Here is a 27,979-nt window from a genome sequence, read left to right as displayed (position 1 = left end):
GGGAAGTGTGCACGAGGAAAGCGCGTGAAACGCATGCACTTCCGGTACGAGAGAGAGGCTTGGACCGCACAGGAAGCTTAAACTACTTGCCCTGCTTGTCACTGGCATGAGGAGTGAGTCAGTGCGGCCACCGTGTCCTCTGCACAGGAGGCAACGGCAGAGCAGGGCGGTGGTGCGTATCCTCTTGTATACAGCGCTTTGTAACGCACACTGACTCCTTCACATTGCAGCAGGACTGTCAGTGTATGAATGCCCTTCCCCTCAACACCCGACTAGCACCCTCTCTATCCACCTTCAGACACACTTGCTTAAAGAAGCATATGAGTAGCACCATGGCTAATACTATACACATGATACATAAACCTTGGCCCCCTGCAGACGCACTTACCAAAACGCCGTCCTACTGTCTCTGTACGTTCTTCCTACCTACCAATTAGATTGTAAGCTCTTCGGAGCATGGACTCCTTTTCCTAAATGTTAATTTTTAAGTCTGAAGCGCTTCTTCCCATGATCTGTTATTTATATGATTATGTCACGTGTATTACTGCTGTGAAGCGCTATGTACATTAATGGCGCTATATAAATAAAGACATACATGTATTATTACTGGCTTATAAATCACCAAACGATAACATTCAGCAGCGCAGTACAACAAGGGTGATTGCAATAACATTTAGGTGAGAATGTATCTAGTGTCGCAGACTGGAGCATTGCTACTCAACCTGCACTTTATTTGACTCTGCATCAGTGTCTCAATGATCCAGTATTCCCCCCCTTCCCCCATGGTTTTCTCCACTCGCCTCCATGGTGCGTTTTGGGGATACGCACGTCGGCACAATATTGTAATGAGCTATGCTGAGAGTTGCGCCTGTAACTGGCATAGATCTTCTCTTCGTGCTGAATCTTCCAGGTTTAGGTGGTGTTAGCCCTTGCTCTGAAGAGATATGCTCCAAATGGTAAGAGGCACGATTCGAATAACGCGCACACCTGTCGCAAATATTTTCTCAGTGTTTTAGAGCAAATTGCACCATTGTTATACAGATTCCACTTGATCTAAAATAACATATATGGGTAAGTGTAGCAGCAAGATATAACAGTGCTGCACACCAAATAGAAATCAAAGAGGGGCAAGATACTTGCACTTTTGTACCGGTGCTCCTGGTTCAGGGAAAACCTGTCTAAAGAAATCCTGAGCATAAAGATAAGAGATGATCCAAGGCACTACGGATTTTCAAAAGATTTATTGCGTCCAAACAGCACGACGTTTCGACCTACTCAGAGGTCTTTCTCAAGTGACTAGGACACTTGAGAGGCTGAAACGTCGTGCTGTTTGGACGCAATAAATCTTTTGAAAATCCGTAGTGCCTTGGATCATCTATCTTATATCTAAGTGTAGCAGCAGACATGATACGGTATGGAGGTGCCTGTCTCAAAGAGCTTACGATCCACAAAGAAGAAGCGACAGTGGAAATATACAGGTTACAAATATTGGGGAAAAGCAGATGTTGAGACTGACGGATGACGAGTGGATCTGGATGTTGAAGGGATGAGGGTGTCAGACACAGGCTTTGCTAAAATGAGTTTGGAGGACACCTTTAAATGTATGAAAAGTAAGATAGACAGACTCATTACCCTTGCATACTTAATTAAAATGGTTGACCAGGAGCACGTTACTAATTTGGAAATTACTGCTCATCTTTTATACGCTGTTTTATTGTATTTTTTACACCGTGTTTTTACACAAACTATCCTACAAGTTCAAGGTTATGCTTTATTGTTAGAATTGTTACTCTGATTAGCTGCTTTGGGAAAGGTGAAAATTACCGTTGCTGGGATTTGAACCTGCGAACATCCAGTTTACAGAAATATTACAGGTGCCTTATATATACCAGAACCTTCATTTCCAGTCATAACCTTGCTGAAGGCCACACAGACTTTATCACCTGATCGCATATTGTCATGTCCTTATGTCAATCAAATCCCTGTTTTTATAAGAAGATAAGTAAAAACAGACAGGCCTACCTTTGTGACAGCATCATGAGGAGTCAGGGTTTTGCACTCCTCTTTTCCTACTTCAGAACTGATTTAATTGCATGATCCAGACAAGTATTTCAATACAAAGAAAACATTAAACTCGTTTTTTTAAAGGTGCATTACCCCCCCCCCCCTTTTTATTTTATTTTAAAGAAAGGTATTATAAAGGGGATTATGGAGCTGAACCCCATTAATTTGAGCTCCGGGAAACCGTTGCTTCCTGAGATACCTCCATAGCTCATGCAAGTAGCAGCCCCGGCTAGGCACACAATATGGCATCTCAAATCTCCCACGGCACGGGAGCCAATAGTAAATGTTGCAGCTTCCTATTGGGCTTTGTTCCGCGAGACATTTAACAGCCAGGAAGTAACCAGCATGAGCTTCTCCGGCAAGTATCTCAGGAAGCCGTGTGTCCCCAGAGCTGAAATGAATGGGGCTCAGCTCCTGAGATATATACTGTATATATATCAAGGTTGTAGACCTGAAGACATGTGAATGTGCTCACAAGTGATATTTTATATATACTGTATATACTGGTTTTTTTTTTAAAGGGAGTACTCCTTTATAGCACAATAGGAGCAATGTATATTTTACTTTTTTAGGGCATGAACCTGCATTGCTCTTATAAGTTTGAGGCACCCGATTACCCCTAATATCCGCTCAGACATGGCACTTTAGAAGATGCCAACCAAGGTGAGAAAAATGATGCCAGGGTTAGTATAAATGGGTCCAAAATATATGAGCATCACGTACATCCGCTCTCAGCCTTATCTTCCCTTGCTGTTTATATCTATGACACTAAATCACCTAATAGTAACAAAGGAGGGAGAAGGCGTAGGTGGTATGATACCTTTTTTTGGCGGGATGGCATGTTTCACCGCAGCTGTTTGGTTGCGACCAAAACGCCGCGTGGCGTTCCGCCGCCGGGACACTTTGCCCCAGGGCAGCTCGCCACGGGACACTTCGCCACGAAGTCCGCTCCTGCGCCTGCATGTCCTGCCCGCCGCGCTCCAGCGTGGTAGCGGTCCCGCGTGGGACATTTAAACATGCAGTTGTCGAAGCGGACGGTCGGGACATGCAGACCTTGCTTGTTGGGTCTGTCGCGTGGCGGACGGCGATCAGGGGCAGGATCTAACATCACAGCGAAGTGTCCTGTGGCGAAATACCCAGGTGGCAAAGTGTCATGGCGGTAGAACGCCAGCAGCGTTTTGGTTGCCGCGAAACGTCCTAGACCGTTTTATTGGACCAACAAGTGGTTGATATGTTACAAATTTTCTAACCTCTCGGGGTCTCAGGATAACTCGATGAAGGACCCCGAGAGGTGAGAAAGCTTGTAACATATCAACTACTTGTTGGTCCAATAAAAGGTGTCATATCCCCTACTCCCTCTCCCTGCTTTGTAACTACATGGAAGAAAGGACCAGCACGGCCCCCCGCCCTTCTTTTCTAAATCACCCAATGTTATAGAAAATACTTTGATACTAATCCGTGGAGTGGTGTATATATCGTAGCTTTCTACTGCCTTATGTGTTTGAGAGATTGTTAACCATAGATGGACAATTATAACTGTTTAGAGTTCCTAGCAGTAAAAGTTTGTTTTTCTCTTTGCAGCTTGTTTTCCTAGCAACCACCGCTCCTCGTTTGCTTAATTCGTCAACATGCAGTGCCGGAATTAAACCCGACTCGCTGGAAATCCACCGTTCACGGACATGCCGTTTTCTGACTTCATAGCAGCTCTCAAAGACAATCCCTACTTCGGGGCAGGGTTCGGCCTGGTTGGAGTGGGGACGGCTTTGGCTTTGGCACGGAAAGGTAGCCAGTTTGGTATGGTCGCCTTTCGGAGGCATTACATGATAACGCTGGAGGTGCCGAGTAGAGACAAGAGCTACCAGTGGTTACTGAGCTGGATCTCCCACTACGCCAAAAATACCCAGCACCTGAGCGTGGAGACGTCATACCTGCAGCATGAGAGTGGTCGAATCAGCACCAAGTTTGATTTCGTTCCAAGCCCTGGAAACCACTTCATTTGGTAAGGGCCATGGACATTAACATTCTTGTTGATCTATCTATTGCTACGTTATTAACTTCTTGCATAGTACTGAGATTCTGCAATGGCGGGTTGATGAGCGTGGATTTAACGCATCTTTCCAAATGTATTTCCGTTTGCTCTGCTAACAAAGGAAATTCTATTCGGAAACCTTTTGCAGTCCCTCTTCCTCTGTATTAGCCTCCAGTTCTATCTTTGGTGACCATGCCATGTTCTGTCACCACCAGGTACCGAAGGAAATGGATTCGCATTGAGAGAAACCGAGAGAAGCAGATGATTGACCTGCACACGGGAACGCCCTGGGAGTCCGTCACCTTCACTGCAATGGGGACCAATCGTGACATTTTCTTCAACATCCTGCAGGAAGGTACTGCCAGGGTTTGGACAGAAGGTGCCGCTTGCCTTAGCAAGCGAAAAAGACCCCTATACAACTAGCACTCAAGGACAGAACAATATAGTAAAATGAATGATAACTTTAATTAATGTATACAGAAAAGAGTGAAAAGTACTCTGAAATAAACACACAACGCTAAAGTTTAATGGTTAAAAATAATATTAAATCGAATAATGAATTAATATAAACCACCTCCAAAATATTGGGGGTGGAAGATAGGAACTGTAGGGCACTGGCACCATGCAATGAATGATGGTATTACAAATGGTGCCTCGGGGAGAGGGAGGGGGTGGTATAAAAATGAGTATATACACAAAAGGTGTAATGTGTGAGGATGAAGTGTAGTAAATGTATATAATCCTCATACATCCCAGTCTGCCCTGAAAAAAATGGTCACTCCACGATATACAACACTAGCTATAAACAGCAACGGCAAGAGGATAATGTAATAGCTACCTCTAGCTAATAGGGCCAGATGATAGACACCCTAGATGGTATAAATAAGCTGATTATAGCCTGATAAAGTGGATGCTATTGGCTGATGACAGCCATGCACACAGTAATTCCACTAAAGGTAGTGACTAAAGCCAAATAGTCCTAATACGCAACGCAAATAAAATATAAGTAGTTTACATAAACTAGACTACTATGTAGCTAGGATAAAATACTGTAGAATGGAGACCCTGCATACATTGTATACGTAGTTCACAGGGACAGGGAATCCATTCAAACAGAATGACAGTGGTATTACTATGTATCTTAATACCAGAGTCATATGAGCGCAGTGTGTAATGCAAGGCACTGCTGCTCAGGTACTCTGTGAAGGCAATGGTCTTAGTAGCTGTTATGCTGTATGTAGAATATACAGAGTATAGTGAAACGATCGTTTCTTTGTGATGTCACTGGTCAGCGTGCAGGCACGATCATAGCGGTCTCCCTCGGTTCTCTCAAAAGGGGAATCGCTGCCCTCACACAATAGGTATCTGGCTAGTTTCCCATCCGTCAGTTTAACGGCAGTTACCTACTATACTATGTTAATCTTATTTTATTCGTATGTATAGCAATCTTTCTGCACTATACTCTGTATATTCTACATACAGCATAACAGCTACTAAGACCATTGCCTTCACAGAGTACCTGAGCAGCAGTGCCTTGCATTACACACTGCGCTCATATGACTCTGGTATTAAGATACATAGTAATACCACTGTCATTCTGTTTGAATGGATTCCCTGTCCCTGTGAACTACGTATACAATGTATGCAGGGTCTCCATTCTACAGTATTTTATCCTAGCTACATAGTAGTCTAGTTTATGTAAACTACTTATATTTTATTTGCGTTGCGTATTAGGACTATTTGGCTTTAGTCACTACCTTTAGTGGAATTACTGTGTGCATGGCTGTCATCAGCCAATAGCATCCACTTTATCAGGCTATAATCAGCTTATTTATACCATCTAGGGTGTCTATCATCTGGCCCTATTAGCTAGAGGCAGCTATTACATTATCCTCTTGCCGTTGCTGTTTATAGCTAGTGTTGTATATCGTGGAGTGACCATTTTTTTCAGGGCAGACTGGGATGTATGAGGATTATATACATTTACTACACTTCATCCTCACACATTACACCTTTTGTGTATATACTCATTTTTATACCACCCCCTCCCTCTCCCCCTGAGGCACCATTTGTAATACCATCATTCATTGCATGGTGCCAGTGCCCTACAGTTCCTATCTTCCACCCCCAATATTTTGGAGGTGGTTTATATTAATTCATTATTCGATTTAATATTATTTTTAACCATTAAACTTTAGCGTTGTGTGTTTATTTCAGAGTACTTTTCACTCTTTTCTGTATACATTAATTAAAGTTATCATTCATTTTACTATATTGTTCTGTCCTTGAGTGCTAGTTGTATAGGGGTCTTTTTCGCTTGCTAAGGCAAGCGGCACCTTCTGTACAGTTTCTCTTACCCCTGGCACCTATACCAATATAGACTGTAGCAAGAGCTATCCTCCCTCCCCTACATCCTTTCCCTTTCCATTATTAATGCCAGGGTTTGCCACGGGGTGAGGCTGCCCATCTCTGAGTTTTGTTGGTTGTATCTAAATAGGAATTTCTGGAGATGTTGGTCAAAGCTTTGCCTGCAAGGGATTAGTGCAGGGGTGCCTAACTCCAGTCCTCAAGGGCCACCAACAGGTCAGTTTTTAAGACTATCCCTGCTTCAGCACAGGTGAAGACTGAACCACTGATTGAGCAACCTGTGCTAAAGCAGGGATATCCTTAAAACCTGACATGTTAGTGGTCCTTGAGTGCTGGAGTTGGTCACTCCTGGATTAGTGCATGGAGTAGAGGTGACTGCACTGCACCTATTTAAAGGCTGGGTGCAGTCAAAGTCTTAACTTATTGTTCGGTCTGAAGGTCGATTTCCAGAGTCTACTAATCATTTCTGATGTATTTAAAGTGGGAGCTAAATCGCTCGCGATTTTTCTTTGTGGAGTGTTTACAATATTACAGTTTAAAAGTAGATCTTTCTACTTGAAGGTTGTTTCTAAGTGTTTGGGCATGCTATTTAAAGCATGGTTCCTTCATGATCCAGAATGCGCTTTATTATGACACTGGTCATTCATGGGTATTATTTGTACACAAAACATGTGTTCTTGAGATATCACCTTGGCGGGCATCTGCAGATATATACATGGACATTCTATGAAGAACCTTTATGTTGGTGCAATAAACCATCACAGCCTGCAGAAGAGGGAAGTGTACCCCCCGAGCAATACAGCTGATAGGGCAAACGTCTATCGGGGGGGAGTAGCCTAGTGATGAAGTAGCTGGCTTTGAAATGAAAGAATCGGATAGAAAGAGCAGTGTCGTCTTTCTATGTCTAGTATACCATAGCTCTTTAGTACTAGTATTCACAACCTTATGAGCAGCTTTGAGTACGCTGTGCCTCTGTATAGGAATACATTCTTCATTCTATAGTTATTATAAAAAAACAAACACAAGGAATGCCTAGGATGGCAGCCCAGGACGTGTGTGTCTTTTTGTCTTTTCTGTGTCTTAATATTGATACAGGTTAATGCGGTCCGCTTGGTTTTCACCTCGGTATTCAGCCCTGGAGGTTTAGGAATATACTAATCTCATCCCCTCATCTCTTTTCACAGCCAGAGAGTTGGCATTGCGTCAGCAGGAAGGGAAGACTGTCATGTACAGCGCGATGGGCGCAGAATGGCGACAGTTCGGATTTCCACGACGCAGGCGGCCGCTGAGCTCTGTGGTGCTGGAAGAAGGCGTCTCGGAGAAGATTGTCCAGGATGTCCAAGGCTTTATTAATCATCCCAAGTGGTACAACGATAGAGGCAAGGACGTCTTGCTGCGCGATACCGCTGCTCTGCGATACTGCGATTCCTGCGCGATACCGCTGCTCTGCGATACTGCGATTCCTGCGCGATACCGCTGCACTGCGATACTGCGATTCCTACGCGATACCGCTGCTCTGCGATACCGCGATTCCTGCGCGATACTGCGATTCCTGCGCGATACCGCTGCTCTGCGATACTGCGATTCCTGTGCGATACTGCGGTTCCTGTGCGATACTGCGATTCCTGTGCGATACCGCTGCTCTGTGATACTGCGATTCCTGTGCGATACCGCTGCTCTGCAATACTGCGATTCCTGCGCGATACCGCTGCTGTGCGATACTGCGATTCCTGTGCGATACCGCTGCTCTGCGATTCTGCGATTCCTGCGCGATACCGCTGCTCTGCGATACTGCGATTCCTGCGCGATACCGCTGCTGTGCGATACTGCGATTCCTGTGCGATACCGCTGCTCTGCGATTCTGCGATTCCTGCGCGATACCGCTGCTCTGCGATACTGCGATTCCTGTGCGATACCGCTGCTCTGCGATACTGCGATTCCTGCGCGATACCGCTGCTCTGCAATACTGCGATTCCCGTGCGATACCGCTTCTCTGCAATACTGCGATTCCTGTGCGATACCGCTGCTGTGCGATACTGCAATTCCTGCGCAATACCGCTGCTCTGCGATACCACGATTCCTGTGCGATACCGCTGCTGTGCGATACTGCAATTCCTGCGCAATACCGCTGCTCTGCGATACTGCGATTCCTGTGCGATACCGCTGCTCTGCAATACTGCGATTCCCGTGCGATACCGCTGCTCTGCAATACTGCGATTCCCGTGCGATAACGCGATTCCTGTGCGATACCACGATTCCTGTGCGATACCGCGAGTCCTGTGCGATACCGCGATTCCTGTGCGATACCGCTGCTCTGCGATACTGCGATTCCTGTGCGATACCGCGATTCCTGTGCGATACCGCGATTCCTGTGCGATACCGCGATTCCTGTGCGATACCGCTGCTCTCCCGTCTGGTTCCCCTGTTGCAGTGTCTCCAAATTAATATCTTGTTAGGTTTTTGGAGAATTTGTTTTTGTATATTTCTCCTATTTTGATAACGAATGGAGGAATCCTACAGCAAATACGGGGGAAGCCAGTGCAGCTGTGACTTGAACTTTCTGTGCGGTCTGTTACAGGGATCCCATACAGAAGAGGTTACCTGCTGTATGGACCCCCCGGCTGTGGGAAGAGCAGCTTTATGTAAGTAACACTATACAAAGTGTACGTGGCATTTACTAAAAACTCTGTCACGGGATCATTGTGGATTGAACCCCCGAAACGTAATTGCATTTTGAAAATACAGCACTACAGGTTTTTTTTACCATAACGATGTGCCTTGTGGGCATTTAAAAATTTTTTAAAAAAATGTAGAGAAAAATTATAAATGATATCACAATTGGGTTACTTCTGTCCTTTTAAAGGAAACTATTTGCATGTATTAAATTCCAGGTTTATCAATTGCAAAATGGTATTGCCATACACAGCGATTGGGTAGGCTCTGGGGAATATGAGTAAGTTCTATTTCATTGAAAGGTTAGTGGATGCATGGAAGTGCCTCCCAGAAAAGGTGGGGAACACAGTATACTGTAGGAATGTAGAAATCTTTGGGATAGCAGCAGCGGTTCCCAAAACCGGGAGAAAGCCCAGAGATTGTATTGGGGTAAAGCTTTGGTAGGAATGTTTCTTTATATGTGCTTTACAATTCGGTTATTACATTTTTAAAGGAAATTATGACCCAACATCTCTAACTGTTCTTGCTTTGTTTCTGCAAATCAAAATAACCGCAGGGAGATTGCAGATCTGTATAGGAACGCAGGGAGATTGCAGATCTGTATAGGAACGCAGGGAGATTGCAGATCTGTATAGGAATGCAGGGAGATTGCAGATCTGTATAGGAACCGCAGGGAGATTGCAGATCTGTATAGGAACCGCAGGGAGATTGCAGATCTGTGTAGGAACGCAGGGAGATTGCAGATCTGTATAGAAACGCAGGGAGATTGCAGATCTGTATAGGAACGCAGGGAGATTGCAGATCTGTATAGAAACGCAGGGAGATTGCAGATCTGTATAGGAACGCAGGGAGATTGCAGATCTGTATAGGAACGCAGGGACATTGCAGATCTGTATAGGAACGCAGGGAGATTGCAGATCTGTATAGGAACCGCAGGGAGATTGCAGATCTGTATAGGAACCGCAGGGAGATTGCAGATCTGTATAGGAACACAGGGAGATTGCAGATCTGTATAGAAACGCAGGGAGATTGCAGATCTGTATAGGAACGCAGGGAGATTGCAGATCTGTGTGGGAACGCAGGGAGATTGCAGATCTGTATAGGAACGCAGGGAGATTGCAGATCTGTATAGGAATGCAGGGAGATTGCAGATCTGTATAGGAACCGCAGGGAGATTGCAGATCTGTATAGGAACGCAGGGAGATTGCAGATCTGTATAGAAACGCAGGGAGATTGCAGATCTGTATAGGAACGCAGGGAGATTGCAGATCTGTATAGAAACGCAGGGAGATTGCAGATCTGTATAGGAACGCAGGGAGATTGCAGATCTGTATAGAAACGCAGGGAGATTGCAGATCTGTATAGGAACCGCAGGGAGATTGCAGATCTGTATAGGAACCGCAGGGAGATTGCAGATCTGTATAGGAACACAGGGAGATTGCAGATCTGTATAGAAACGCAGGGAGATTGCAGATCTGTATAGGAACGCAGGGAGATTGCAGATCTGTATAGGAACGCAGGGAGATTGCTGATCTGTATAGGAACGCAGGGAGATTGCAGATCTGTATAGGAACGCAGGGAGATTGCAGCTCTGTATAGGAACGCAGGGAGATTGCAGATCTGTGTGGAACCACAGGGAGATTGCAGATCTGTATAGGAACGCAGGGAGATTGCTGATCTGTATAGGAACCGCAGGGAGATTGCAGATCTGTATAGGAACGCAGGGACATTGCAGATCTGTATAGGAACCGCAGGGAGATTGCAGATCTGTATAGGAACCGCAGGGAGATTGCAGATCTGTATAGGAACCGCAGGGAGATTGCAGATCTGTATAGGAACCGCAGGGAGATTGCAGTACTGTATAGGACCCGCAGGGAGATTGCAGATCTGTATAGGAACGCAGGGAGATTGCAGATCTGTATAGGAATGCAGGGAGATTGCAGATCTGTATAGGAACCGCAGGGAGATTGCAGATCTGTATAGGAACGCAGGGAGATTGCAGATCTGTATAGAAACGCAGGGAGATTGCAGATCTGTATAGGAACGCAGGGAGATTGCAGATCTGTATAGAAACGCAGGGAGATTGCAGATCTGTATAGGAACGCAGGGACATTGCAGATCTGTATAGGAACGCAGGGAGATTGCAGATCTGTATAGGAACCGCAGGGAGATTGCAGATCTGTATAGGAACCGCAGGGAGATTGCAGATCTGTATAGGAACGCAGGGAGATTGCTGATCTGTATAGGAACGCAGGGAGATTGCAGATCTGTATAGGAACGCAGGGAGATTGCAGCTCTGTATAGGAACGCAGGGAGATTGCAGATCTGTGTGGAACCACAGGGAGATTGCAGATCTGTATAGGAACGCAGGGAGATTGCTGATCTGTATAGGAACCGCAGGGAGATTGCAGATCTGTATAGGAACGCAGGGACATTGCAGATCTGTATAGGAACCGCAGGGAGATTGCAGATCTGTATAGGAACCGCAGGGAGATTGCAGATCTGTATAGGAACCGCAGGGAGATTGCAGATCTGTATAGGAACCGCAGGGAGATTGCAGTACTGTATAGGAACCGCAGGGAGATTGCAGATCTGTATAGGAACGCAGGGAGATTGCAGATCTGTATAGGAACCGCAGGGAGATTGCAGATCTGTATAGGAACCGCAGGGAGATTGCAGATCTGTATAGGAACCGCAGGGAGATTGCAGTACTGTATAGGAACCGCAGGGAGATTGCAGATCTGTATAGGAACCGCAGGGAGATTGCAGATCTGTATAGGAACCGCAGGGAGATTGCAGATCTGTATAGGAACCGCAGGGAGATTGCAGATCTGTATAGGAACCGCAGATCTGTATAGGAACCGCAGGGAGATTGCAGATCTGTGTGGGACCGCAGGGAGATTGCAGATCTGTGTGGGACTGCAGGGAGATAGCAGATCTGTGTGGGACCGCAGGGAGATTACAGATCTGTGTGGGACCGCAGGGAGATTGCAGATCTGTGTGGGACCGCAGGGAGATTGCAGATCTGTATGGGACCGCAGGGAGATTGCAGATCTGTATAGGAACGCAGGGAGATTGCAGATCTGTGTGGGACTGCAGGGAGATTGCAGATCTGTATAGGAACGCAGGGAGATTGCAGATCTGTATAGGAACGCAGGGAGATTGCAGATCTGTATAGGAACGCAGGGAGATTGCAGATCTGTGTGGGAACGCAGGGAGATTGCAGATCTGTATAGGAACGCAGGGAGATTGCAGATTTGTGTGGAACCGCAGGGAGATTGTAGATCTGTATAGGAACGCAGGGAGATTGCAGATCTGTGTGGAACCGCAGGGAGATTGCAGATCTGTATAGGAACCGCAGGGAGATTGCAGATCTGTATAGGAACGCAGGGAGATTGCAGATCTGTGTGGAACTGCAGGGAGATTGCAGATCTGTATAGGAACGCAGGGAGATTGCAGATCTGTATAGGAACGCAGGGAGATTGCAGATCTGTGTGGGACCGCAGAGCAGGCTAGGACCTGGTTAGCGATACACTTACAGTGCTCAGTGCTGTGCGAGAAGTAATGCCGTTGGAAGGAACTTACACTTGCTGGTGCATTTACGTCCCTTTCTCGCCCCTGCTCTCAGCACGGCCCTTGCTGGGGACCTGGAATACAGCATATGCCTCATGAGCCTCAGTGATAGCAGCCTCTCCGATGACCGTCTCAACCACCTCCTGAGCGTGGCTCCCCAGCAGAGCATCATCCTCTTAGAAGATGTGGACGCTGCATTCGTCAGCCGTGACCTCGCCAAGCAGAGTCAGTACCGGCGCCGGGGAGCTGGGTCTTTACTTGTTCCTCGCCCCTTTAATTCAGCAATTACTGCTAGAAATGTGTATTTTTAGCCACGTGTGAGATATTTGCGCAGTGATTTCCCGCGTGTGTTCCTTTCGGTTCTTTCTGGACGTCTTCCCTCGCTTCCCCCCTCTTTTCTTTTTTCTCCCCCTCTCCCATCTCTTTCTTTCCTCCTCTCCTTATTTCCTCCCTTCCCCATTACATCTCCCTTTCCCTCTCTGCAGATCCGACCGCGTACCAGGGCATGGGCCGCCTGACATTCAGCGGCTTGTTAAACGCGCTGGACGGTGTCGCTTCCACCGAGGCTCGCATCGTGTTCATGACAACCAATCACATTGACAGGTAACGGAGAAGAGGCGAGCCCCGGCGCAGTTTGCTGGTTTGTTTGTTTTATGTCACAGAAAATAAGATAATCTGCCAACTCGACTATAAAAGGAAGCCAAACCCTTGTGTGTTTCTAGTGCATGCGGCGCTTGCCCTAAATCGCGAGCCGAGATATGTCCCTTTGATGCAGATTTACATTTAAGGTTTAGAGCAGCAGGCTTTTTGTATTATTAGCGTTCCTCGGTCAGAGTCACCTCTTCTCTTCCAGAGGGGTCTGGTAACACACCGCCCATCCCTCCGGAAAGTCAACATTGAGGTTTTTGTATGTTACAGGGGGGGGCCACCAACAGCTCAGGTTTTCAGAATATCCCTGCTTCAGCACAGATGGCCAGTTCGACTGAGCCACTTGTGCTGGAGCAGGGATATCCTGAAAACCGGACCTGTTGGTGGCCCTTTATGACTGGAGTTGGCCACCACTGGTATATTATAAAAGAGCAAAAAGTGGCGCGCAACACTGGTGAATAATAGAATGTGTAACTAATTAAAAGTTACCTAAAGTGATTAAATAGACACACTGTTTCACACTCATCAGTTTATGAGAATAATTACAGTGATAATACACTTGTGCATAGAATACATCTATTAATAAAAAGCGAGTGATACCAATGAAATCAATAATATACTCCTCCAGTCAGAGCCCCGGAACAGGACATGTTTCCAATACCCTCCGCAATCAACATCCAAGCAAATCAGCGCAGCGGGGGGCGCGTCGCCAGAGGAGAGAAGAGAACGGACATACTGCAGCACAGTACCGGAGGACAAGCGAAGCCTAAATCCTCCTCCAGTGCTGTTCTATGTCAATTCCCTTCTCTCCTTTGGTGACGCATCCCCTGATTTTCATGGACACCGCTGGTACTGTATATTGCCTAATTGTATATAGGAATTTGTGATATAAAGATAAATATCTACATTTTGAATGGTGTACATCGCTCCCATACGTTTCTGCATATACACACTGAGCGGTGCATTCCTTTCATCGGTGTAGCATTTACTTTGGATTTCGCCTGCATTGCAAGGTATTTTGTGGAAAGCCGCTCCGGCGATTTCATAATAACATCTAAATTATACCTAATACTGTATACACATTTGTGATTGAAATTCACTTTTCGGTTCCTATTATACATATTTTTTGCACATTAATAATATATTTCATATTGTATATCACTACAATACACAGGTATATTGTGCATGTGAGTAGCGCTTTTCACATTTTATACGCAGGGAACCAGGTTGCTGTGACACTGTCATCTTCCAATCAAGCTTATCATGAGCTATTACGGGGAGGGGGCTCGCTACCTGCATCCCCCACCCTGATATCTCCCTCTGTGCTCACAGGTTGGACCCAGCTTTAATCCGGCCGGGCCGGGTGGATGTGAAACAGTACGTGGGACATTGCACTCGCTGGCAACTGGCCCAGATGTTTCTGCGCTTCTACCCAGAGCGGCCCCTGGCCGCGGCGGAGGAGTTCGCGCAGGCGGCGCTGTCTTCCTTGGACAAGATCAGCGCCGCCCAGGTGCAGGGTCACTTCATGATGCACAAAACGGACCCCGAGGGAGCCATACAGAACATCAGCGCTGTGACCGTGTGACGCGGGAGATTCGCGTCTTGTTTCCCGTCTCTGTTTATAGCCCTGACTCAGTGTTGACACAATCTGTGATTACCCCCATTGGTGTTAAAATGACATGAAGGTGCTATAAGAGTTCATAACAGCACTTCAGGATTTGCTAACCAGCAGTTGGGACCTATTATGTACCACTGATAAAGGACTTTGGTTGCCTCATACGGAGGTTATCTTCACAGAGGGAAAATAGAGTTAATATTGTTTAATTTGAAGAAAAAAACGTCTGTTTTGAGCTGAGTGCGGGCATGGCTGTGCCAGTCCTGTGTGTGTGTCTCCGTATCTAATCACTGTCACCTTCGTGCCTCTAGTGCAGGAATCTCAACTCAGTGGTCAAGGGCCAGCTTTTAGGGATATCCCTGCTTCAGCAGAGGTGGCTCAGTCTGAAGCAGGGATATCCATAATAGCTGGCCTGTTGGTGGCCCTTGAGGACTGAGTTTGAGACCCCTGCTGTAGTCAGTAATGAGACAGGCACATACAAATGATGAAGCAGGAAAGGGTTAATATGAGGCGCGGGGAAACGGAGCTGGCTGTATAGTTTCCTGTCCTGTGATGTGTAGGAGACAGCAGCCCGGGGATCAGGCCTTACACTAAAGGGTGTAAAGTGACTCAAGGACTTCTTCAGATGAGGACCACCCAATCTCTTCTCCACCCAGTGGCTATACGGGTAGAAAGTAGCGGTCTAGGACATTTGGTCGCAGCCGTTGCACTGCGACCATATGATCACCGGCACTTCGCCACGACTCACCTCGCCGCCGAGACACTCATCCGCTTTGCCGCTAAGGTAAGTGACTAACTTTTACCCCTTACCCTAAGACCCCCTAATACTAATGCAACCCCCTAACATAAGCCCGTACCCAACCATTAAAACCCCTAAAGTTAACCCCCTACCCTAAATGCTAAAACCCCGTAAATTAACTCACTATCCTAACCAGTAAAACTTCCCTGAGAAGCGGCCGGTGGCGGAGGTTCCAGTGGCGAATTGGCACGACGGAAGGTCCGTCTGCGGCCAAACGCCGACAGTCATTTGGTCGCGGCGAAACGGCCGCAAACGTGCTATTCCAGAAAGTAGATATTAACCACTGGGCCTGATCCTATCAGGACAGAAGGGTAGGAGTATGTTCTTTTCACATTCAGATTACATAACAGAACCAAACGGGACCCATATCCTTATTTTACATAGAAGCGCTATAACCGCCTGGGTGCCAGCACAGGGAATTGTACCCTGCCGTCACTGGAGTTCCATAAACTGCAGGTTGATTGGGCGACTCGCTACAAGGACCCCCCCTCTGCTTCTGGTTCCTACTTCTCCCATCTTGGTGTCGGGGGTCACCTGGAACAGCTTTATTATCTGCAGAATTAGACAAACATGAGGCCTCCATTATAACAGGAATAAAGAGCAGCTGGAGTGCATGGAATACGTCGAAAACCTTGTCAGAGGGTTACCTTAACGCTGGGTTTCTCAACTCCACTCCTCAAGACCCCCTTACCCCCATTAACAGGTCAGGTTTTCAGGATATCCCAGCTTCAGCACAGGTGGCTCAATCAGTCCCTGCTTCAGCACAGGTGGCTCAATCAGAGCCTCTGATTGAGACACCTGTGCTGAAGCATGGATAGCCTGAAACCATAACCTGTTAAGGGGTCTTGCGGACAGGAGTTGAGGGCCCCTGCATTAACGTGTATATATAGTGGGAGAGTGAGAAGAGACTTTCAAAATACAATACACCTGCTTTATAGCTCACGTACTATGGGCTGAAGGAGTAGTATAATGGGAATAAAAGGATCTGAAGCAGGAATTAGGATTACTTCTAAAATAATACATTTAAAAATGCCTACAGGTTAAAAAGTCATTTGCAGAATAATGTGACAATTATATGAAAAGACTTGTTAAAGAACCGATTGGTGAGAATGTATATTTTATAATTGAATATGAGAGATTTTGAAAAACGAGCCACTCACTAAATATCCGTTTTTTTTAGAGATAATTGAAAATATCTGTATAGGGAAATCCGGGGGTCCCCAAATCCAGTCCTCAAGCCCGCCTCCATCCCCAACAGGTCAGGTTTTCAGGACACCCCAGCTTCAGCACAGGTGGCTCAATCAGTCCCAGCTTCAGCACAGGTGGCTTAATCAGAGTCTCAGTTTTCGATTGAGCCACCTGTGCTGAAGCTGGGATATTCTGAAAACCTGTTGGGGGGGAGGCGGGTTGCTTGAGGACTGGAGTTGAGCACCCCTGGGGTAAGCATTTGACAAAGTGGCCCTTTCATCTTTGAGAAGGATTGTGCTTCTCTGCAGTCAAGCCCCGTCGTATTACTGTTTGAATGTCCTTTTCCGCTGTTGGGACCATCGCTGCATTGGAGAGAAATGCCTTGTAACTTGTAGGATCCTCCGCAGTAAGGATGTTAATGACAATTCAACCACTCCATAACTCACCCGCGATAACGCCAGGTGCATCTCCAGCTCAGCGATCCGACGTCCCACGCAGCTTCGAACCCCGTACCCGAAGGGGATGGAGCTGAATGGGTGGTGCTTCATCCCCACATCCCGCAGCCACCGCTGGGGCAGAAATCTGTCAGGCCCGGGGAAGTTGGTCTCATCCCGCGAAAGTACATAGTGGCACAGAAGGAACGTAGTCTGAAATTAAGAGGATTCATGATGCAGAAACAGGGCAGGCATTTAAATTAGAGTGGGAAACAGGGTCTTACAGTACGTTACCATAAGCTGGCAGCTAATTTAGAGAGTACTTCTCAAACTCTCCTGGCTACAAAATGTGGAATTTTTGTATAACTCCAAAACAGATCAAATGAACTAAATATTTGTGTTGTTTTCAATGGTGTAAAAAGCTTTAATGATTGCTGTGCTGGTCTTTGCACCGTTTTGCAGGTGAGAGACTTGGGATGCTCTAAATAACGCTTTATTTACTAAAGGCTGTAAAACCAGTGCCATAAACACCACCGTATTTATGAAAGTAAAGGAATCGCATTAAAATCTATTGGAGTTTTCCGTTTGCACCAGTATTGGGAGACTAGGAAAGAGATGGGTGGAACAGTGGGAATCCATTCCGCAGGTAGGAGAGAAATCTATTTGCTAGCAGCTCTCAAAAGATGTGCGCATGCGCCCTCTCATACCTCACTCCAAATAATATAGGGAGAGAACACAGTGCTCAACAAGGAGCACACCTGGGAGATATGCTAATGAGATGTAAAGTATATTTCTCATCCCTAAAAGGATTTCCATAAGAACTATATTGAGTTGACATCTAAGACACCCTGCTTAGTAGCACCACTGTCACATCGTACTTTTGAGCTGCTCACTGCTCACACCTTCCCCTGGCTTCCTTTAGGAGGGAGCCACCTGCACTTCCTGGTGTTCCTAGTGCACAGAAAGGAGCACACATGAGATATGCTAATTTTGGAGCTTAATACACAGAGATCATTATGTTACAGACTTTAAAGCATGGCTCAGATGCTCGATTTTTATCTTTGAAGGGGGGGGGAGGATGAGTTCAACTGCGCTGCTCCTAGTTCCAAGGTCCCCGGTTATATCACCCAATGTAAACAATATGGCCGCCAGGTCAGTCTGGTCTCTGGTGGCCAGTAGAAAGCCGATATGTCATTGGGAGGTGATGTCATGACTTTCTACTGGTTTCCCTGGTGGCCATATTTGTAGTTTGTGTGCCCAAATGATAAAGTTGTATTTACAACAACTGGGGGATCTTCAGAGCTGGAGGGGGGGGGGGCGTTTACGCTCCACGGGCCCCCCCCAGTTCTACTATGGTAAAATAGGCAAAGTGAAGCCGTGACCCCGGTGGTGGAGAAGATTTTAGCCCCATCATTTGATTGGAGATAAACTCCTCTCCAGCCCAGGGAAGTGGCTTCCCGGCGTGGCTGAATGTGGGTTCCACTGAAAATGCAGAGACATAAAAGGTTCAAATAAGCCACGAGTCGTACGTTTTTAGGGAACATATAGTCCTCCAGAATCACATTTTTCTCTACTGCGATTCGGATGTTTTCTGGAACCACAGGGTACAAACTGGATAAAAACACAAACATGAGATTTATTCATTTCATTTAATTAAACCTGTATATTTAAAATATAACCTTTAAATGATTTGATAGCGGAAAAGAATGTGTAAGTCCGTCTATAGTATTTTTTTTTTCTGTCTGGTGATGATCTGATTACATGAAAATGTTTTTCTCGAAGACGGAGCCTCTGATTGTGCCACCTGTGCTGAAGCAGGGATATCCTGAAAAAAAACCTGACCTATTGGTGGCCCTTGAGGACTGGAGTTGGCCGCCCGTGTTCTAGGCCATGGTGTGTTATTCATTAAACTGTGGAAGTGCCAACCTGGGAAACTATTCCATGGAAACTCCTCTCCAAGTCAATGGAAGTGACCCTTCGATAATGACCCAACCTGGCACTATGGCAGTTTAATGAATAACACCCATGGATGTTACAGGGTCAGGTAGCAGTATTCAGAGAAAAGGACATGTAAGGCAGCAGCATAATATTTTTATAATTTAAATGTATGAATATCTTTATTTATATAGCACCATCCATGTACATTGTGCTGCGCAGCAGTAATACACGGGACATAATAATACAACACATAAGAGGAATAACCGCTTGAGACATAAAAGTAACATTAGGGAAAAAAGAGTCACTGCGCCAAAGAGCTTACAGTCTAAGTGGTAAGTAGAGAGAACGTACAGAGACAGTAGGAGGGTGTTCTGGTAAGTGCGTCTGTAAGGGGTCAAGATTGATGTATGAGGTGTATGGCATCAGCCACGGAGCTACTCATATGCTTAAAGAGGAGTGTTTTAATAAAGGTCCTAATGGTGGAGAGAGAGGGTGCCAGTCAGAGATTGAGGGAAAGGGCATTCCAGAAGTATGTTTTAGATTCCAGAGGGCTTTAGATACAAAAAGGGTAGAGAGAAGACATCCTTGGGCAGAACTCAAGAGTTGGGGTGGTGTATTGCGAGAAATTAGGGCTGAGATGTAAACGGGCAAAAGCCTTAAAAGAGAGGAGGAGAATTTTGTAAGTAATACGAGATTTAATAGGAAGCCAGGAGAGGGATTTCAGCAGGAGAGACAGATTTAGGAGAGAGTAAGGTGATTCTAGCAGTAGTGTTTAGGATAGATTGTAGGAGAGACAGGTGAGAGGCAGGAATGCCGGACAGCAGGAGGTTACAGTAATCAAGACGGGGAAAATGAGGGCCTGTGTTAGAGTTTTAGCAGTCGAGGGACAGGGAAAAGGCAAATCTTTGCAATGTTACAGAGGAAACACAACAAGTTTTAGCTACATTGTGAGTGTGAGGCAGTAGGGCCAGGCTTTGGAGGAAGTATGAGGAGCTCCATCTTTGAGTCAGCAGAGGGCCATTCGGAGACTTTGGTCTGTACAGCAGGTGTAAGGTCAGGGGTTGAAAGGTAAATTTGTTTGTCATTAACATAAAGGTGATATTTAACCCAAGAGATGTGATAAGGTCACCTAGAGAGAGTGTGTAAAGAGAAGAGGTCCCATGACAGATCCCTGGGGTACCCCCACAGAGAGATCAACAGAGGAGGAGGTGTTAGCAAACGAGGCAACTAAAGTACGATGGGAGAGGTAAGAGGAAATCCACGATAGAGCTTTGTTACGGATACCAAGGGTATGGAGAATGTGAAGGAGAAGAGGGTGGTCCCCAGTATCCAAGGCTGCAGAGAGCAGAGTGAAATGACCTTTGTCTTTGGCAGCATGGAGGTGATTCGTTATTTTAGTGAGGACTCTTTCAGTGGAGTGAGCAGTGCAGAAGCCAGATTGTAGAGGATCTAGGAGAGAATAAGAGGTGAGAAAATGGAGCAAGCGAGAGAATACAAGACGTTCAAGGAGTTTAGTGGCAAAAGGCAGGAGGGAGACGGCAATAAATAAAGAGCCAGGTAGGGTCAAGCTTCCTGTTTTAAGTGATGGTATAACTCACGTATTTGAAGGAGGAGGGAAAGGTACCAGAGTAAAGGAAGGAGTTGAAAATGTGAGTAAGTGTAGGGATTAGAGTAGGAGGGAGAGGTTTGAGGAGATGGGAGGGAATGGGGTCAAGCTGGCAGGTGGTAGAGGGAGAAGAGGAGATCAGCAGTGACACGTCCTCCTTAGAGATGGGCAATTTTTTTTTGTGAACTTGGATCTGCAGCGGAATGGCTGGTTCCTTTGGTCCACGGATTCCAGCGGATCAATTTCAAAAAGGGCGATTCGCATTTTGCAGATTTTTTTATTATTATCAATACCCTGTGTGGATTCTGCAACCCGTGGATGGATTTTTAGAATCCAATCCATTGGGATCGCTGAATCTGCGGATTGGATTCTACAAATACGTCTGCGGATTGTATTCAATGGCGGATTTTGATGAATCCGCGCGGATTTAAACCACCCAAATCCATTCGTGGATTTTACACCGTGAGACGGATTTTGGGGGTAAGATCAGCGAAAATCCGGGAAACTGTTTTGGACGGATCCGTCCGTTGCTAATCCGCCTCCGTGACAGAAGAAAAGGAGTTGTGGAAGGCAGGAGGAGCGCTAGGAAGAGGTGTAGAATGTGAGGAGGTACAGAGGGGATGTCTTGAAGAATCGAATCCACCTTTGTCTTGAAACAGTTAGCAAATTCCTGAGCTGAAATGTTGGTCTGAGTAGAGAGTCAAAGACAGAGAAGAGTCGGCGTGGGTTAGACTTGTGTGATGAGCAGTGAAGAAAAGTAGAGTTGTTTAACCTGAGAGATGGCAGAGTTATAATTATAATAATAATAAATAAAAAAATAAGAGTTGAAACAGAATAGGATAAATTTGTACTGAAGGAAGTCTGCGGGTCTGAGATTTCCTCCAGAGGCGTTCAGATTTAAATGAAAAATGTATTCAGGGTTAATTGTGATAGCAACTTGCATTTTTAATAAAGATAACGTGATACAAGAAATGTATATGTAGCTTCTGTAGCATCTAATGTAGATCTAAATAATGAGTTATGTGCTAACTAGCATTAGAAGCACTACTGTAGTTGCTAAAAGTAATGCTTATTTTTTCGTACTGCCAGTGGTAGATCTTACAATAGACATGTTTAATGATAATATTGGTCTTTTGGAATAAGACCAAACTTCCTACCGCAAGGTCTCCTTAATCACAGCCTTCAGCAGCGGCATTCTGGAGATATCGTCAGCGCTGGGAATACTCTCTCCAGGGATAACACTGATCACCTCCTGATACAGGGAGTCCTGAATCTCAGGGTTTCTTGCCAGGTTGTACAGGGCCCAGGCCAACGTGTTGGATGTCTGAGGAGGGGCGAGCCAGACATGATCATCTAGAAGTTCTTTAGGTGAATCAGAGGTATGAGCACTTAAGCAACCTCGCTCATTGGGTGGGCAGTTTTAACAGCCATTTTAACAGGAGCTGCAGGGGAAACAGTCAAAGTTGCAGGGGAGAAGCAGGAGAATGGCGGGAGATGCCACACCATGCTGCCGCTGATAAGACTCGCAAGCGGGGGGTGAGAGTTTTTTTGGGGGGGGGGCAAGTGGGTTTTTTAAGACTGTCGAGCCCTGTGTGTGTGTGTGTATGTCTATATATATATATATATATATATATATATATATATATATATATATAGCATCTCATCCCAGCCTCTGTTTAAAAGCTGTGTTTAAAACAGCATGCATTGGCTTGAGGATTGGCTTGTGTAATACGAGCTTGAGACAAAAGGTGGCACTGAGTGCTCATTTGCATGTCATTTCCCAGAATCCCTTGCTGCAGTGGAAGTGCTGTATGCTGGGTGACAATGGGGAAAGACAGGGTTGCAGACCTGTCTAAGACATGCAAATGAACATACAGTAATATTTACAGTTGCTTTATGCTTTACTGTGGAGGGTTTTTGTCACTTTTTTTACCCACCATAACCTTAATGACAGTGGTGATTACCTAGTCTAGTCTCAAACCTGCTAGCCATTAAGATCAGCCTCACACTGATGATACCCATCAAGGTTGAAACATGTATGTGAGTAGGTCTAATGGCTTTGCATCTCATCCCAGCCTCTGTTTAAAAGCTGTGTTTAAAACAGCATGCATTGGCTTGAGGATTGGCTTGTGTAATACGAGCTTGAGACAAAAGGTGGCACTGAGTGCTCATTTGCATGTCATTTCCCAGAATCCCTTGCTGCAGTGGAAGTGCTGTATGCTGGGTGACAATGGGGAAAGACAGGGTTGCAGACCTGTCTAAGACATGCAAATGAACATACAGTAATATTTACAGTTGCTATATATATATATATATATATATATATATACACATACAACCTCAACAAGAGTATCTCGGCCAGTTAGAATCAAGCTGAAGTTGATCCTGATGAACATACAGTTTTTTTTTTTTACCTTAAGTAAGCCCTATTTAAACAAAAAACACACACTTGCCCAAAGCTGATGAAGCAGGGAGAGAGCTTCAGATGCCGGGTAAGTCTTCGCGGAACCCCTGATCGCGGCAGCCATTTTGTTTAAAAAAAACTTATAAACGGGAGCCACACTGAGACCGCGTTATAAGTGGATCCGTGTTGTAGCGGATCGCGCTATTATGGGGTTGAGATGTACCATGTTACTATATGGAAAAAAAACACTGAAGCAGACTGGCTCAGATTGAAGTATCTCTAGTCATAATAAAGAGTTTGTGACTCTGATTGGGTTTCTGCACAACATACTGTGTCCACACCAGCTTGGAGCATCTCTGCCATGCTTCCATACACATCTTTCAAGCTCAGCTTCCCGCTGGACAGCAGGTGAGTGACATATTCATCTTCCACCTTCTCTCCTAGCTGCAACCGCTCTTCGATGTCCTCCATCTTCTTATCAACCATGTGTTTCACTAAAAGTACAAGGTAGAGACCTCAGCATAAAACAATTGCATCATAATTTATTTGTTTTGATATAGTAGTTTTACTGTGTACAAATCCTACAGAAGCACACACAAAGTCAATGTGCTGCAGGTTTTCCATACATGAACGCAATAACATTATAGGGAACCCTTGCTCCATGTAGCTTAGAATCCTAGATGGGATATACAGTAGGGGTACAGATATTCTACTTACCGTAAGCAAATATGGTATCCCATCCTTCCAAGTAGCGTCCCCAGAAGGGAGGGATTCGCCTGGCCCAACTGGGAAGCATCTCAATCAGAAATGCGTTGTCGAACATAATCGTAATTGAGTCGATGAATTTTTGTGACTCAGCTGGGACCTCCTTCTCCAGACACCCAATCCGAGTCTTAAATAAGACCGTGCAGATACCTGGATATAAGTGGTGTAGACATGTGTTCCTGTCTGTATTGTTCTTGTGCATACAAATTAATGGGAAGTAAAAGTGATAATAGATGACATACGTGTAAAATAATTGTGCTATGATACAGAAATGGAAGTAATATTGAATAACAGAATAAAACAGAACCATATAAACCATATAGTTCTGAACGATGGATAAAGAGGGCACGAGCTACAGAAGTGACCTTTGCATTAGTACACATGTCAAGACATGTGGGGATATACTGTGATATGCTTTGCAAGTATTACCATTGAGTCAATGCTACGTATGAAGAGGATGGATCCTTTACTAACTTTCAAAGGCAAATCTGTACAGCATGTTAACAACATTGTTCACCATTATCCCAGAGGGACTCTCTGCTCTTATTCCATTAATCCTGCTCAGCAGGTCAGTGACCACCTCATTCATAGACCCTGTGTAGAGCATGGCATCACTTGGCTTCAGCATCTTTTGGTTCAGCAGAGTGCGCAGACTGTGCCAACGATGCCCTTCCCTGGGGATAGTGGCAGGTTAGCATCAGAGATACCCACAAAGTAGTTCTTCGTACACGTCTATTCCTGCAATTCACCCATGATTTCATGTTCTCTGCACCAATGAAGATTAAATAGAAGTCTCTTTATACACACCCACACACAAATTGCCACTGGGTGTGTAATAATGAAGTTCCCAATTACTGCAAATCACGTTTTATTAGCTAACAGACATTAGGAAGGAGCAGTACTTGGAGTATTTTGGGTAATACTGGTGCACTAAAACATTACATTTGAGAAGGAATAAATGCCATTGCTTTAAAATGGAGTTTTGTTCTTAATAAATTTGATGCTGTTTTTGTACCATTTTTGCAGCTGTGAGACTTTCTTAAACACCCCCCACCCCTCCAGGTATATATCCACTGTTGGAAATGAGGAAAGGGTAAGTCCCCATAAACTGCCTAGCACAGCAATCTTTACGTAACCCTCTTCTTTACTCACCATGGGGACATTGCAGTACTTGTATGACTTCTGATTAAGCAGAGTTACAGAGCTTCAGGCAACCGACACCCAAATTACATGCTGTTTTCCCAAATACATCATAACTTGGGGGATTGACCCACAGTTCACCTGGCATCACATCTTCCCCATATCCCACATTCCTTTGCCCACTTTACATTGAGTAATTGATACTCACAGGGTTAAAGGACCGTAAGAGAACTCTCTCAGATCCCGATGTGCTTTCCATAAGGCCATGTCAAACCGCATGGGATATTTTCCCTCTTGTCTTAATAGGCTCTCCAGAATCTTAGGACTGGCCACATTCACAAACTTGTAGTCTCCTTGGGTGGATCTCCATATGGGTCCATACTTCTTCTTCTGGATGATCTGAAATGACCATCACTCGTAACTTATAGGTGACAAACCACAACCTGGAGGACATTCTAGATATGTTGATATGATATGAAAATCCAAAGGCTGAACACCTTTCAATGTAAGTAATTTATTTAAGCAAAGCAACATGTGCCTGGTTCACCTGAGAAACTGCATTTTTACAACTTCCAACAAAGACAAGTCAGGTCCTGAACATTTCCTAGACCTGTGTTATCTCAATGGGCAAAAAAACAAACAGTATCAGTCAATAAAGACAGAGGCAATATTTCCTAATGTACTTCAGATTGTCATCTGACAAGACCAATCCCCAAAGAGTTTGCGCTCCTCTTTATTACAATCAGGTTAATAACTCACCTTAAGTAACCTTTGACCCTGTTTCCTATTTCACACCAGTTGGATTTGGACCCAGCAGTAGAGAAAGATCAGCACGTCTTATTTACTACAAGGCATTTTGCTGAAACATCTGCCACACATAACCCCAGGGGAACGTTTCCACCTCATCACTTCACTCTGAAATCTTTCAGTTATTCTGGTTTCAGAAAACATCGATGTCATGTCAGCACTTTGAATGCGAGCATACAGTACGAGGACGTAGTTGATTGTGTGAACCACGTTTGGTAATGGACATTTGACTCTTTTGAAAATGATTAGTAGGGGTACTGGGTATTACGTAGCAAGCCTCACTTAGGCCACTTCCTATGCCGGCGCAGTGAGTGCTAATGTGAGTTTCCTCCCCATTTAACAGTTCTTGGCTCTCCATTCAACATTGGACCTATCTTTGGATGGACTGCCATTCTCCCCCTCCTCCCTATACAACCAATGAATGCCTGAGTATGAGGTGTTGCTCCCCCCTCTGCCAGCAAGTAATCAGGTATTTGCTCCATCCCCGTTGTGCCAAGGAGATGAACAAACAGGTTGCTGATGTATTGTGAAATATTTATGGGGGGTTTTAATAGGACAAAGGTGATTCTCCCTAGAGATACTTCCAACAAAAAAAAATGTTTAGTAGATGTCTGTGACAGACAGAGAACAAATAGATGCACACAGTGTGATATTAGTTGCATTGATAGGATACTGCTCAGATGCGTCCCATACTGTATGGTATTTGATAAATAAATGCCTGCAGGGAGGCAGGTTGTACATACACCAGGGGTGGGCCAGTCCAGTCCCAATGGGTCAGGTTTTCAGGATATTCCTGCTTCAGCACAGGTGGCTCAATCAGTGGCTCAGTCAAAGACCAAGCCACTTGTTGAGCCACCTGTGTTGAAGCAGGGCTATCCTGAAAACCTGACCCATTGGAGGCCCTTGAGGACTGGACTGGCCCACCCCTGATATACACGAACACATGCCATACCCTAGAAAAGCACAACAATCAGGCGGGCATTAAAGCCACGACACCTTTTCTGTAGTATAAATACTTTGCAGCTTGCGTGTATGCATTAACATAGGAGGTCAATCGTTAGGATGGAACAGGGCTGATCAAGGCACCGTTGCATGGAAACGACATATAAAGTCCATAGTGTCCCGGTCCGGCCTTATCACAGTTTAATGATTAACCCTCATTGGGTCTGTGTACTATTCAGTCATAGGAATGAGACTCAGCTTTTTTTATAAACCCTTTTCACGGCGGTTTTACCAATAACTGAAACGTGTGTAGGGTTGGGAACAAACTTACATTTTATGGAAAATAGGAACTGGGAAGGAGGGGGAAGGGACGGCAAAGAGGTCATGGGTTAGACCAGACTTTTTCATCCCTCTCCTGAGTCGTGACCGCACCGGGTTTCTGGGACAACCACCTAACATTCTATCAGTATGCAAAAAAAGTGCATTCACCTGGATGCAAGTGCATTGGTTATTACTAAAACCTGGTGTGGATTGGTTTGGAAAACACCGGACTAGACAGAATAGGGCAATAGCCAAGGAAGGGAAGTGGGAGTTTGGCAAGCTGGGAGGCACCCATGGTAAATACTGATAATACTAGTAAACTTCTAAAGACTAAATCCTGATGGAGTACAGTAGTGTGTTGTAGTCTTAGCTCTTACCTCTAACTCATGTGTGTGATATAGGTATCCCCTCAGCAACACCCAGTACAGACTGTTCAGCCGGCTGGGTCCCGGCAAGTCATCAAATGTCTTCCACCTCTTTTCTCCGTCCACGGCTCCTTCTGTAACCCCCAGCGTAGCCTTGGCTCTGTCAGGTACAGCAGTCACCCTGTATGGCTGCAGCACACCCCGTATTGCTCTTGCTAGTCTCTGTGATATCATGGTGTAAGTTTGCCCGGGATCTTTAACACACACTTCTTATACACACCACTAGCACAGTCAGTGTGCC

At 45.4% G+C, this 27,979-nt stretch overlaps 2 protein-coding genes across 8 annotated transcripts; one reads left to right on the top strand and one right to left on the bottom strand.

Annotated features, from left to right (window-relative positions):
* The first annotated feature begins 47 nt into the window (after window positions 1-47).
* On the top strand, window positions 48-15,825 carry BCS1L (BCS1 ubiquinol-cytochrome c reductase complex chaperone). 4 transcript variants are annotated; one of them, XM_075609658.1, is made up of 8 exons: window positions 48-411; window positions 3,646-4,063; window positions 4,309-4,448; window positions 7,645-7,839; window positions 9,039-9,102; window positions 12,762-12,931; window positions 13,192-13,309; window positions 14,687-15,825. In XM_075609658.1, exons 2-8 carry the CDS (start codon window positions 3,744-3,746, stop codon window positions 14,937-14,939), a joined length of 1,260 nt encoding a protein of 419 aa, XP_075465773.1. In that variant the 5' UTR covers window positions 48-411; window positions 3,646-3,743; the 3' UTR covers window positions 14,940-15,825. The 4 variants fall into 4 exon arrangements, with proteins under 4 accessions (XP_075465773.1, XP_075465772.1, XP_075465774.1 ...); XM_075609657.1 differs by having other exon boundaries at window positions 49-172; XM_075609659.1 differs by lacking the exon at window positions 48-411 and adding an exon at window positions 436-956.
* Window positions 13,869-27,970, bottom strand: LOC142499792 (sterol 26-hydroxylase, mitochondrial-like). 4 transcript variants are annotated; one of them, XM_075609655.1, is made up of 9 exons: window positions 27,691-27,968; window positions 25,452-25,642; window positions 24,578-24,777; window positions 24,056-24,253; window positions 23,669-23,832; window positions 22,092-22,258; window positions 18,920-19,001; window positions 17,403-17,603; window positions 13,869-16,320 (listed from the first exon to the last, which is right to left on the bottom strand). In XM_075609655.1, exons 1-9 carry the CDS (start codon window positions 27,910-27,912, stop codon window positions 16,201-16,203), a joined length of 1,545 nt encoding a protein of 514 aa, XP_075465770.1. In that variant the 5' UTR covers window positions 27,913-27,968; the 3' UTR covers window positions 13,869-16,200. The 4 variants fall into 4 exon arrangements, 3 of the variants coding, with proteins under 3 accessions (XP_075465770.1, XP_075465769.1, XP_075465771.1); XR_012802744.1 differs by lacking the exon at window positions 18,920-19,001 and having other exon boundaries at window positions 16,181-16,320; window positions 27,691-27,969; XM_075609654.1 differs by lacking the exon at window positions 13,869-16,320 and having other exon boundaries at window positions 17,265-17,603; window positions 27,691-27,970.
* Window positions 27,971-27,979: the final 9 nt, after the last annotated feature.

This window comes from Ascaphus truei, chromosome 7 (assembly GCF_040206685.1).
Source record: "Ascaphus truei isolate aAscTru1 chromosome 7, aAscTru1.hap1, whole genome shotgun sequence".
NCBI lineage: Eukaryota > Metazoa > Chordata > Amphibia > Anura > Ascaphidae > Ascaphus > Ascaphus truei.
This window is presented reverse-complemented; position numbering and strand designations above follow the sequence as displayed.

Excerpts from the sequence above, each read along its gene's own strand:
- BCS1L (XM_075609658.1), top strand. The coding sequence starts at position 3,744 with ATGCCGTTTTCTGACTTCATAGCAGCTCTCAAAGACAATCCCTACTTC. Across the intron at positions 4,449-7,644 it reads CTTCAACATCCTGCAGGAAG|CCAGAGAGTTGGCATTGCGT; the intron begins GTACTGCCAGGG and ends CTCTTTTCACAG. Across the intron at positions 7,840-9,038 it reads CAAGTGGTACAACGATAGAG|GGATCCCATACAGAAGAGGT; the intron begins GCAAGGACGTCT and ends GGTCTGTTACAG.
- LOC142499792 (XM_075609654.1), bottom strand. The coding sequence starts at position 27,912 with ATGATATCACAGAGACTAGCAAGAGCAATACGGGGTGTGCTGCAGCCA. Across the intron at positions 22,259-23,668 it reads TCCAAGCTGGTGTGGACACA|ACATCCAACACGTTGGCCTG; the intron begins GTATGTTGTGCA and ends GCCCCTCCTCAG. Across the intron at positions 17,604-18,919 it reads ACTATATGTTCCCTAAAAAC|ACTACGTTCCTTCTGTGCCA; the intron begins GTACGACTCGTG and ends TCTTAATTTCAG.